This window comes from Tupaia chinensis, unplaced genomic scaffold, assembly GCF_000334495.1.
Source record: "Tupaia chinensis unplaced genomic scaffold, TupChi_1.0 Scaffold000197_1, whole genome shotgun sequence".
Taxonomy (NCBI): Eukaryota; Metazoa; Chordata; class Mammalia; order Scandentia; family Tupaiidae; genus Tupaia; species Tupaia belangeri.
The window spans coordinates 5,928,515-5,940,901 of record NW_006159672.1 but is presented as its reverse complement, the minus strand read 5'-3'; the positions used below and the strand labels follow the sequence as shown (position 1 = coordinate 5,940,901).

General features: G+C 49.4%; 1 protein-coding gene across 2 annotated transcripts in view; it reads right to left on the bottom strand.

The window, feature by feature from the left end:
- Positions 1 to 7,382, bottom strand: part of DPYSL4 (dihydropyrimidinase like 4) — a 22,141-nt gene extending 14,759 nt beyond the window's left edge. Inside the window, exons 1-3 of one of the 2 annotated variants that reach the window (XM_006146930.1) lie at positions 7,172 to 7,382; positions 3,241 to 3,329; positions 2,471 to 2,655 (exon numbers count right to left, since the gene is read on the bottom strand). In XM_006146930.1, coding sequence (XP_006146992.1) covers positions 2,471 to 2,655; positions 3,241 to 3,329; positions 7,172 to 7,210 — 313 coding nt within the window. In that variant the 5' untranslated portion in view covers positions 7,211 to 7,382. Of the gene's footprint in view, positions 1 to 2,470; positions 2,656 to 3,240; positions 3,330 to 7,171 lie in introns of those variants that run through there. The other variant, XM_006146931.1, reaches the window with a different exon arrangement.
- Between the last annotated feature and the right edge of the window lie 5,005 nt (positions 7,383 to 12,387).

Here is a 12,387-nt window from a genome sequence, read left to right as displayed (position 1 = left end):
CCCCCCCCCAAATCTATCCCTCTCTAGTCAAGTTAAAATAAATAAATAAAGTTAAATAAGATAATTCTTAAAAAAAAATAAAATAAAAAACAAGAGGGGCTAAGTCTGCCATGAACCTGCTCCACCAGTTTTGTTCAAACAGGCATCTTCTGTCTCACGTCCCCCAACCTCTCCCTGAGCAGAGAAGTCAGAGGGGAGAGAGAAAATTCCCAAGTTCAATCCACCCCACTCCCAAAGGACATGCTGCTCCCCAAAGAGCATGCATGGCAGTTAGGGACTTTGCTCAACCTCCAGGCCTGGTCCCAGCCTAGGTGAGGCACCTGCAGCACCCAGGCAGAAGTGGTGCGCTGTCCCCAGTGGCGCTGGGCTCCGCCACGCGCGCCTCCCCCAGTACAGAACAGCAGGCCGGGGCTGGTTTCCCAGGAGCCTCACTGATCCACACGGCTTGAACAGTGTCATCCCATCCCCTGCATGTGGCCATTGTGCTGTCAGCTCTGCCAACCACACGTCCAAGATCCAAACACTGCTCCCTGGTCTCTCCTGGGTCCACCTGGGAAAGAGCTCAGAGCGTGGGTGGCCAAACAGGAAGGTGACCCACCCAGAGATACCAGGAAGTGCTGCACCTTCGTGCAGCACACACCTGCACACGGGGCCCCTACGAGTCCCATTGCTCAGATCACGAGCCAGGACTCTGTAGAAGGGGGTGCCCACCCTTTCTCTTCAGAGTTGCTGCCTGGGGTCAGCAGGTGGAGGAAAATGGACAGCTACATAGAGGACAGCCTCATGCCAGTGGCATCTCTCCATCCTCATGGGGACACCTCACAGCTTGCCGGATGCCTTGGCCTGCATGAGGCAGATGACATCAATAGTGCAGATGTCCTGGCCCACCTGGGTCACCACTCTGAGGAGCTTGTCCAGTGCCTGGCCTGAAATGATCAGCCTCCTCAGTCAAACTGCAAGGTGGACTGTTGTCTTTCTTTTTTCCTTCTTTTTCTTCCTTTCTCTCTCTCTCTTTCCTTCTCTTTTTCTTTTTTTTAGTAAAACAAACCAACCCCTGATTTTGGCAATAGTGAAATGCCACTCGTGATGTAGTTCAGAGTCCTCAGCGCTGGCCTCCTGAGTGGCAGCAGCAACAGCATTTACCATGTACCAGGTACACAAAGCAATTAATGTGCATTACCTCATTTAACCCTCACAACCATATAAGGAGAATATTTTTCCTCCTGTTTTACAGGAGGAACGTGTGACTTTAAGAAGTTACCTGAGGTCACACAGCTAGAAAGTGACGGAGCCAGGATTCAGCTAGGGTATTTCCCTTAGCATGCAATCAGACCAGGTCTCTGCCACAGCAGAGAAATCTGCTCAGCAGACATCACAGACGGAGCTGACAGCAGTCAAGGCCATGAAGTGGGGAAGAGGTCTCATCCTGGCTCCTGAGCTTACCATGTGCAAGTACATGGTGGGCAAATGAATTTGCTGGAAAGGCTTGTTAAATGTGGCTTCTCTGCTGAGCTCAGATGGCTTGGGAGTAGATCACATGAGCTAACGCTTGTCAGGATGGAGCCTATGCCTGGCATACAGCTAGCACCAAGGAACGTGAACCCTGGTTGGTGTTGATAAGCTGATAATCATTATTGGCATCTTTTTTCTAAGAACACAACTCTTTCTTTAACTCTTCTTGACATGGATAGAAATTCTGCAAACTCCACAGGCATAATGTTCAAGGTCAAACGTGTACCTTATATTTCAGACAAGGCAACCCTTTCTTTGTGTAAGAGTTTTCCAAACTCCAGTCTTGGCCAGTGTTATGGTTTAGAAAATGTTTTGTCCCCCAGTGGGTTATATTTTTGAATTTGGTTGTAGTGGGCAGTAACTAGATGCCCCCCAAAGCTCACGTGTTGTGACTTGATTGTATTATGAAGGTATTCAATGAAAACTAAATCCTTTCCTGATGGCCATGGGAAAGCCATCAGAGCAGCCACCATGACTGAGTTCTGTTGAATGTATAAGGAGCGGCGATGAGGCAGGCAGAACCGCATGGATGGACCGTGCTCTACTTTGCTCAGAGTTCTGCTTCCCGCCATCTTGTGATGCCTTTGGATTTTCTAACCACAAGAATCATGAGTTTTGCAAATAAACTTCTATTTTCTTTATTAATCACCCTATCTCGGATAGTTCCCTTAGAATGCAAAACAGGACTAAGACAGCCAGCTGCTAGTTCCCCAGTAAATAATAACTGGGCATATAACCATTTGCTTCCACCAAAATCCCAGGAGCATTCCAGAACAGGCCAAGCCAAAACAACCCAGAGTGAGAAACAGGGGTAACAAAAGGGTACTCCAGAGTTTCTGAGACTGAGACAATAAAGGAAAACAGCACTGAGAGAGACACTAGTGTGTAAAACTCTCTCTAAAGCACACACATGGGCCGGATGCTGCCCGCCTGGAGAGGAGGGGACCCAGACACTCACATATCATGGTGGTCCCTCCTGCCAGGGCTGCCTTGGTGCCCTGACAGAAGTCGTCAGCTGGGGTCATGCCCAGGGCAGGCATCTGCAACCTTGTATGGACATCAACTCCGCCTGGCAAGACCATCAGGCCATGGGCATCAATGGTTTTGATGCCCCCAGGGACGATGAGATTTTCTCCAATTTGTCTAGAAACAAGGAGAGATTTCATTGGCTGTAGAGAGCCCAGATCAGAACTGAAGAGGCTCCGTAGCAGCATGGTGGAGCTGAGAAGCATGCATTTGGGCTCTTAAGGAAAAGAGCAATGTCTTTGACCAAAAAAAAAAAAAAAAAAAAAAAAAGCCAAAATGGAAGACCCAGCTTTGTGCAACTATCACTCCTCTTTTGGTTTTCCACTAGTTTCTATTTGTTACCATACTGACTAGTGGCTGGGGCTGCTTGACAGATACAGGCAGAGAAGCTAATGGGTGTGCTCAGTACATGTCTATTAAGCACCCACTGTGAGCACGGCATCATTCAAAGTGCTGTGATAACACAGAAAATATGAAAACCATTGTTCAGCCTTCCGAAATCTTTCAACTAACTGCAGAGGCTCTCTTCGCTCTGAGCTTGGGCTTTGTCAGTGGTAACCATGTTATTGTTTACAGGGAACAGGGTTTTGGAAAAGAAAGCATTTTAAATGGATTCACTCAAACCAACAAACAAAACTGCCTGGATAGCATGTAATCGATATGTGAACAGATGACTAAGAATATATTTTGACGGAAACTTACTTTATCAAACCATCTTCCACATACAAATCAGCATAAAAGGACTGGTCATCATTCACAATCTTCCCGCCTTTGATTAGGAGGCGGTCACTCTATTGGGAACAAAAAGTGGGTCATTTTTCTCCAGACTGAGTTATTCAACAAGATGGTGTTACGCCTCCCTCCGGAGTTACGATAAAAACATTCTGGCACAACTTGTGCACATAAATAAATGAGCACAAAAGCCCACCCTCGCTCACTATCCCCCACGAGCACAGCAGGGGGCGCTCAAAGGCAGCTACTACCATAGACCACCCAGCACAGCCTGCACAGCCCGCACAGCCCAGCAGCCCTGCACCCACGGCTGAGGCAGTTTGGCCTGGTTAAAGGTACAGGAAGGAACAGGGGACACAAGGATGAAGCCGCTGCTGGGGAAAGGGCAGCAGTGAGTACGATGGGTCATAGTTACATCCTCAGCTTCATCATCAAATTAAAACACCCCAGCCTGAGGGAAGAGGTGAACAAGTGTCACAGAAGTCCTGCCCACTTACTGCCCTCTCTCTTCCACCTGCACTGAGGAGGTCGGGAGCTGAGGAGCTGGACTTTTCTCCCCACCAGAATGCTGGCCTAGCCCATGATAGTGCCAGGTGTGGGGTAGTGCAGCACCCCCCACAGGTACATCACCCATCCTAGGAGGTTGTATCCCAATGGAGGAGACAAACGACAGCAAGAAAACACAAGCACAAGATCGGTATAGACTGACTAAGCAAGAGCACAAAGAGGGTATTAGGACAGAGGGTGACGGGGGAAAAGTCAAGGCTACTTCAAAGATAGAGAAGAGCCTCTTTGAGGGGCTGATACTAGAGGCCATGCAGCCAAGGGGAGGACTCCAGGCCAGGATGTCAGATGAAGAGGCTGAGGTCTGAGTCCCTCTGAGGGAAGGGGCAGGAGGCAGAAGCAAAGTCCAGAGCTGGGCAGGGATGGGTTATGCTGGGCTCAGGGAATCAGTGGGCTGATCCCTAAGGCAATTTTTACTCATGGTCTGATTGACATTTTAAAGAGCTGTACAGAAAGCAGATCATGGTGTTCAATAATAGAAACAGGGTAACTGCTAAGGTTTCTGAGGTTGTCCAGGTGAGAGGAAGGATTCAAGCCAGCATTATGGGAGAGGGGTGATGAAAGATGGATTCCAGAGAGGCTGGGAATCAGGTAGGCAGTGTGTGCTGACAATGAGGCTGTGGGGATGAAGGACACGGAAGAAATCAGGGTGACCACAGGCTCTGGGGTCTTGTGGAGGTGCCCCAAATAGGTGAACAAAGTGTCAGTGAGTGAGGCCAATTCTTCATGCCTTACTCATGGCCGCACAGAGGTATGGCATTAGGCAGGGACTGACTTATGCTTGGCAGTCATAAAATCACTTCTAAGAATCTTATCAGATGGTCAGAAAGAAAAAAAAAAATCAGGCAGAAAGTGGGATATCAATAGTGGAACTTTGCACAGCTGCCAGAGGTAATGGCCTCTGCTCAGTGGAAAATTAGCAGACACACACACACACACACTAAAGGAATGAAAAGCGGGACACAGAATGCATATAAATGGTAAGACTGAGCAGCACTTTTCCCTTAGACTAGCTTGCTTGGGCCTCAACACTCCCTATACATTGACCAGGCAGGATGGCAGTCTGCATTTGACAGTAGCCCAGGGTTCTGGGCCAGGGCACTAGCCCACAGTTTCTGGTTCTTTATGCACCATCAGTCTGATGCCAAGAGGATCAAACTGTGCAGTGCAATTAGTAGAACTCTAAGCGACTACCGAAGCCATGAAGAGTTCATTGTTTATGCACCTTATTACATTATTCACTGTTCGCATTGCATCTAACTATTTGGACTGAATTCTCAAGACTATTGATTAAAGGTACACCCACTATCTGGAGGCTATGAGAGCTGCCTCAGGCCAAATCCAGTCTGGAATTAAGAATGGCTTTTATATTTTATATTGGTTGGAAAAAAAAATAAAAGAGTATTTCATGGCTTGCAAAAATTTATATGAAGTTCACATTTCAGTGACCTCAGGTGAAATTTTACTGGAGCACAGCCATGCCCAGTACCTCCTTCTTGTCTTGGACTGCTTTCCTGGCAGAGTTGAATAGCTATGACAGAAGCAGGAAGGCCCACAATGCCATTTACCATGTGGCTCACATGGAAGAAGTGTGCTGACCCTGATCTGCAGCACTGCCCATTCCCTACTGTGGGGCCTCTCCCCACTCTTTTTTTTTTTTGGAGAGGTTTTGGCTATAGGACATGTGCGCTCGCCAGACAGACAGAGAGAGACATAGAGACGGAAAGTGAGAAATCACCCCCCAGGGGGGATGGTCACACCGCAATCCCTTCTCCTCCATTCTCCTCTCAGGATCTTGGGCACGCATGCACACGCGCTTGGCGTGAGTTCTAAGCCATCAGGTCCGGGACGCGAACCGCAGTCGACTACGTGGGAGTCCAGTGACATAGCCATTACGCTAACTGCTGGTTCCCTCTCCCCACTCTTCCTACTCAGCTGGGGCTGTGCATTAGGCCCAGTCCTGACCCATCACAACCACCCACTTGGCCCAACCTCTGCAGCCCACTTAGGCCAGCTGCCTGCCAATGGCCACGCCTCTGCTTCAACTCCCCATACCCTCCCAGGGGATCAACTCATTCTCTCGGGGAAGGCCAGAGAAAACTCTGCCAGGAAAAGAAAGGCTTAGGGCAGGAAGAGACTTGCAATCTAGGTTCCTAGCTCAATCCCCTATCCTGCTTTCAAGTACCTGGGCTCAGACTCTGGGAACCTTCCTGGGGTTGGGAAATGCAGCTGAGATGTGTTCTTTCTACTGGTCTTGCCAGGGTAGAGGTGAAAGTTCTGGTAAACCAGCTGCCCTTCCTCAGCTCAGGCTACCTGACCCACACTAAATAGGGTCCTCCCCACAATCCGAAGCTCCACCAGTGCCAGTTGGCTGGCAAGCCCTTTTGCATCAGACCTAGACCCTGATGGCCAGCAACCCCTCCCATACTAGTAGGGGAAGGGCTCCTTACTCCTTGAGTATCTCAGGAAGGAGTGAACCCCATCAACTGAGACCCCCAGCTAGACTTCATGGCCAAGCCCAGAGTAAGATCTGAGCTCCGGAAAGCTACCCCGATTCCAGGAGCCTCCCTCCCTTCCTCCAGCTCTCCCCTCCCCCTCTCCCTGGGCTGCCTGGCACCTGAGTGGGAAGCTTTGTTTCTTGGCAGAGCAGGAGTGGACAGTTTGACCTCCCGCTCTGGTGTATGTGGGTGTGGAGGGTGAGGGTAGAAGGCTCTCCTGGAAGGCTGAGGCTGCAGAGATGCCAAGTCAGTGATCAGTGAATGCTCGCCTCCTTTGGAGTCTCCGAAACCCTAGTTTCATGGAGCCCTACAGGATTGCTAGAAGCTCCTGGCTCAGTGGCCGGGGCTAAATCGCTTTGTCTGGGACAAAGAGCTCTCTAGACTGCAGAGGCGCGTCCAGAGGGCGGGCAGCACACTGTCCGCACTGGGGAGGCATCTCCGCGGGCCCAGAAGCAGGCCACGCCGGTCAACAAAGGGCCGAGTCCATCCGCCGCCGGCGAGGACAGAGCTCTGAGGCCCAATCTGCACGCCTTGCCCGGCTGCCACTGCCGGGAGAAGGCATACCTGCGGTTTGGGGAGCAGGCCGCTTGCTGCCCCAGGCCCTCACCAAGTGCAGAGGAGGTTCCCAGAAAGCCAGCAGGGCTCAGGCCTGTGCGCCTGGCTTTGCAAGGGGTTCCAGAGGCGCGCGAAGTCCGGCAGGAAGGGCCAGCTCCCGGACAGGGTCACACGGAGGGCTGACCCTAAGGTAGGGTCCAGGAGGGTCCTCCCTGCATCCAGGCCCCACTCCAGGCGTTGGGCAAGGGGCACCGGACGATGCAGGGGCTGAGAGCTCGGCTCACCGTGATCCGGGGGATGCTCTTCTTGCCTTGGAAGGACATCTTGTTTCTAGGGCCGGCGCCGCCGCCTCTGTAGGCCCAAGCGGCCTGGCTCCGGCGGAGCGGGCTTGGAGGTCCCCGGAAGGGGCTACACGGGCACAGGCGGGCGGGGGGATGCGCAGGGCCGGGGCGTGTGCGTGGGGGGCCCAGGGCGTCCCAGAGCAAGCGCGCAAGCAGAGAGGCTCCCGTTTCTGACCCCGCCCCCGATCAAGCCCCGCCTCCGTTCCTTAGCTGCTCATTTGCATTCAAGCCCCGCCTCGGCCGTTCCAAATCTCGGGAACTCCCAGCCCAGCTCATCAGGGGCGTCCGCCCGCCCTGACTTCCGCGCCTGGGGACTGCGCGGACCTGCGAATATATGCTGGGTGAAAAGTGCATATATGCTGGGAACGAGAGCGGGAAGAGGTAGGGCAATGTCCTGCCAGGCCCCGCCTGCGCCGGTGCCCTGCCAAGGGCATGCAGTCAGCCCCTTAGGGACCAGAGGCAACCAAGGAGGCGGGACTCAAAACTAGTCTCAAATCTGATCGCAGCGCTCCCAAAACCGCACTCTGTCCAGGAATATGTCTCTGGCCAAAGCAATGCTGTTTCCCTGATGACCCGGACTGGGGACGGAACCCCAGGCCGTTCCCTGATAATGCGGAGCGAGGTGGTGGAGACGTCTTTCTGCAAAGCAGGGGATAGGAGAGAGGACAAATTGGAGAGACACAGACAGAGGTAGAAGCCCAGAACAAGAGCAAGGGGTCTGAAACCTTGAATCAGGGCTGAGGTTAGGATCTCAGCATAGAGAAGTCAGGACCAGCAGAGAGACAGAGTTCTAGCCAAAGGGAAGGGGACGAGATCCACTCCCCGTAGGCCTCCCGGCATGTATGTACGGGTTTTCCGGGAGTGCAGACACTCGCACCGACGCTTCTGCCCTCGGCTCTGTCCCCAGTCCCGTGACTGCTACCTGCTGTGGGCTGCAGCCCAGGCGAGGCCGCCCTCGGGGCTCTGCTGAGGCCGCCGGGACATCTCTTTCTGGCTCGCCGGGTTCCTCTGAGTTGCTGCTTGGCCTGCGGGAGAGCTTGCCGCCCAAAGGGCCCTGGTGGCTGCCTCGCAACGCGTCCAGCTGCAGAGTCTTGTTCTCGAAGGCGTCCTCCACGCAGCGGAAGACGCCACCAAGCTTGGGCCGGGCCAGAGGCTTCGCGAGCTCCTGCGACCGCTGCGTGCTCATGGTGGGAGTGGGCGATGGGCGGCCGGGTCTCCAGGACCTCCTGCAGGAGGGTCTGCGCGCGTGGGCGGCCGGGTCTCCAGAGCCTCCTGCAGGAGGGTCTGCGCGCGGCAGGTGCACTTGGCTGACAGGGGAGCCTCGCCCTCACCCCGCCCCCTGCCGGCCCCCAGCTGGGCTGAGCGGGACTGTCGCTGTCCGTACAGTGAGTGCTGAACGCGCAGGGCCTGGACCCAAGGGCGCACATTCTACTCCCACTGAGCGCAGCGGCTAGCTGGGTCTCCAGAGCCTCCTGCAGGAGGGTCTGCGCGCGGCAGGTGCACTTGGCTGACAGGGGAGCCTCGCCCTCACCCCGCCCCCTGCCGGCCCCCAGCTGGGCTGAGCGGGACTGTCGCTGTCCGTACAGTGAGTGCTGAACGCGCAGGGCCTGGACCCAAGGGCGCACATTCTACTCCCACTGAGCGCAGCGGCTAGCTCTCCCAGCACTAGTAGGCTCTGACCTCCAACTTAACCTGTAGGAAGTGCAGGTGAGAAGAGCCCGCTGCAGAAACAACTATCTGTCGGAGCTCCAGCTACATTCTAGGCCCCCTGGGAAATGCCACGCCAGGGAAGAAGGCCCTGTCTCCAAAACATCTGGCAAGTGGGGAAAATCAGAGGCTTTAGCCCACGCAACCAGCTCCTGACCTCCCTTTAAGCCGAGTTTAAGGTTTCTGGGTGAGACAAGGCAGAGGAACCACCGGCCCACCCAGAGGTTACAGGGCAATAAATACTCTATTGACCTCTACAGTGATTGATTTTGAAGGAAAAATCTTTCAGTATTTTCCTTGTCAGAGAAGCCAGCATTTCAAAGCCTAAGTTCAAACAATGAGAGCCAGTGTGACTTCAAGGACTGGTGAGGCCTAAGTGTTCCAGTAGAATTAAGTCCAGTGACCTTCCCACCCCTGCATCCTACTTCCAGTTTCTACATTCTCAAATTGACTGATAAAACGTCCTCATTCATTGATAAAATGTCCCTTACTCACCAGTGTAAGGTAATCTATAACTGACATGACCAGCTATTCTTACTCATATGCAGAAATTCTTGCCCTTTCTTGAGTTCTTTTATTTTTATTATTATTACTGGTTTTTCCCCATTTAATCACTGCATCTCATTACAGCATACAAAACAAGTTTTCCCAGCATAAATACACTGCATATTAGTTCAGTCAAAGTTATTGCCATATACATTATCAACAGATTCAAAGAATTCATTGAATTCTTTCTCTTCTAGTTCACATTTGATAAACCACCACAAGAGGAGCCCTACCAGGTGGCTACCCTTAGCCAGGTACTGTCCCATATCTCTAGCTGCTAATGAGATATGTGTGGCTCACCCTCCCCCTAAGTGGACAGAAAGCCTGAATTTCCCTTCCCTTTATGGTGTGAAACAGGCATTGTTGCTCAGAGAATAAACACAGAAATGCAGAAATGGCTAATATAGCCCATGAGTTCAAATTTTAATAATACCTTTGGGGGGAGCTTTGATCTAAGATTTAAAACAATTTTTATTAAAACTGTACAATAATTTACAAATGAGTAAAAATTCTCTGGTATATATCATAGGAATCACGTTACAAAAATATGTGTAAAATTTGTAGTTGATCACCATACAAACCTATTTTAGGCCTGTGAATACTGTTTAGCACTGAACAGAACAGCACATGTTTAGAATGTAGTTATTAAGGAATTGCTTCAGAGAACACAAATACTGTCTGGCATATTGCCATGGGAAAACAAGTCCTATTAGTTTTTGCATAAACTTACAATAAAGCTTTTTTAAAAATATACAGTAAACAAATATATGATTTGATACATATATTCACAATGTGATTTTCCTGAGCCTAAACTGAAATCCATTACTGTGTTAAAACACACAATCCATCTTAAGGTTTCAATGATGGAGTGATGGTAAATGTTGATTAATGTATCAATGCCTCCAAACCCACTCTTGGGTACACCCTCCTTCCTGATTTCCAGTGTTGGTGTTCACAAGCCATGTAAGGCACTCGGGGTATCCTGAAGGCTACAGATTCTGCAAGGGCAGAGACTTTAAGTAACAGCCATAGTCCTTCAGTAACTTGAACTCTAGACCATGGAAACAAGGTAAACACATTGGTGTCAACAAAGGAAACCGCAATTTACATGGATTTTTAGTTTAGACAAATAAAAGATCTATGTTGTCCTGTAGATTGGGAACACAAAAGACAGGATGTTGATCATTATTAATATAAATGTTCTTGTCTAAATTGCACAGTGAACATTTCCGGCAACATCTCAGGGTCCCTTCTCTTGCTCATTAGGGGGTGATGCATTTACACAAATTTCCCCTTCTGAAGAGCAAGCTGTAAGAGAGCCCAAATACTTGGAGGAATTTCAATCCAGCCTATTGGTTTGTAATGAAGTTAATGTCTAGAATTCAGAAAATGCACTCTTTAAAAAAAAAAGAAAAAGAAAAACTTGAATTTTTTACATGCTCACTGAACCAGCAGTAATCAGTGATACTCAGGTTTGCCTTTTTTTTTTTTTTTTTTTTTGGCAAAATTCCATTTCTGAAATGTTGAATTTTGTAATCAGATGAAAAGAAAAGAAGGTGCCTATGACTCTTAAATGGAAACAATGATATCTAAAAAAAGAGGAATGACATTCTAAATGTGTGCTTTCAGGAACATGGCAGGGACAAATGCAGTTTGGTACATATGATATTATTTAAAACATTCATTGAGCCATTTTCCCTTTCCTATGTACATACTTTTTACATATAGACAATAACAACTTTATAAGCATTAGTACATATTTACATGCTTTTCTTTCCTGTGTAGTTTGCCTTTTTTTTCTTTTTTCTTTTTTCTTTTTTTTTTTAAATTACAGTCCTGTGATTAAGAGTGTCTGGGGTGGGTGGGGAGGGCATATGAAGTACTCCAGATGTATATACAACATGCAAAATCATGATGATCCAAATAAACATGAGGGATGTGAATTTGGGCAAGTTTTAAATGCACATCTCTGGATCCTAAATGCCCAACCTTGCAGCTGTTGTTCCCACGCAGGTACACATTTGGGCAGTGCTGGGAATTCCACCAGAGGAGGCCAGGCTAGTAGGGAATCCTGCAGAGTTTAGGACATGTTTCTGGATGCCTGCATCCTAAAGTTCATCAGACTTCAGCCCAGCCGTTCATCCACAGCTCCATGGCAGCCTTTATTAACACAAAGCTATTGTTGCCATTCAGTTCTGAGTACAATAAAGGTGCCAAGAGGATGCAGTCATTAAAACGAGACAAAACTATGCATGGAAGATTAAACAAGATTTCAGACTTGAGACACAAACCCCAATGTAAGCCTGAGCTGGAGTGGCATGGAACTGGCCCAATATCTTGTCCAAGTACATCAGTAACAGTGGCTTAACTGACAACAGAAAGGCATGGGTCCTTCTTGGACAAGTGTAGATTAATCGTCCATTTCCCAGTAGAAATCCTGCACCCACAGAAAAAAAAGCATATCTGTCTGTTCATATAAGTGTTCCCCTGATTTTGACCTAGGGAACCATGCCTGGTCTGGCTGCCACTCTGTCATTTGCACCAGAGCTGAATATTTCTTCAGACACAAATAGAAAATGAGCCTAACACTTTCAGACAACACAACTGTTCTTCCCTCCAGCTACTCTTTTCTGTATAGATGTTGTACATTACATTCACACCTGGTCACACATCTAATTACCCAGTGCATTAACTTCTGGGTGCCTTGAAAGAGCAAAAATCTGAGAATTGTCTTCTGGTTGAGTGAGCACACACATAAACCCACTCATGCATGTACACACACACATACATACACATATACGCAATTCTTTTGTAATTTCAGCACTGAGAGCAACAATCTTAGACCACCAAGGGTGTGGTGACAAAAAAAAAAAAAAAAAAAAAAAACGAACCCAAACAAAGAGGAA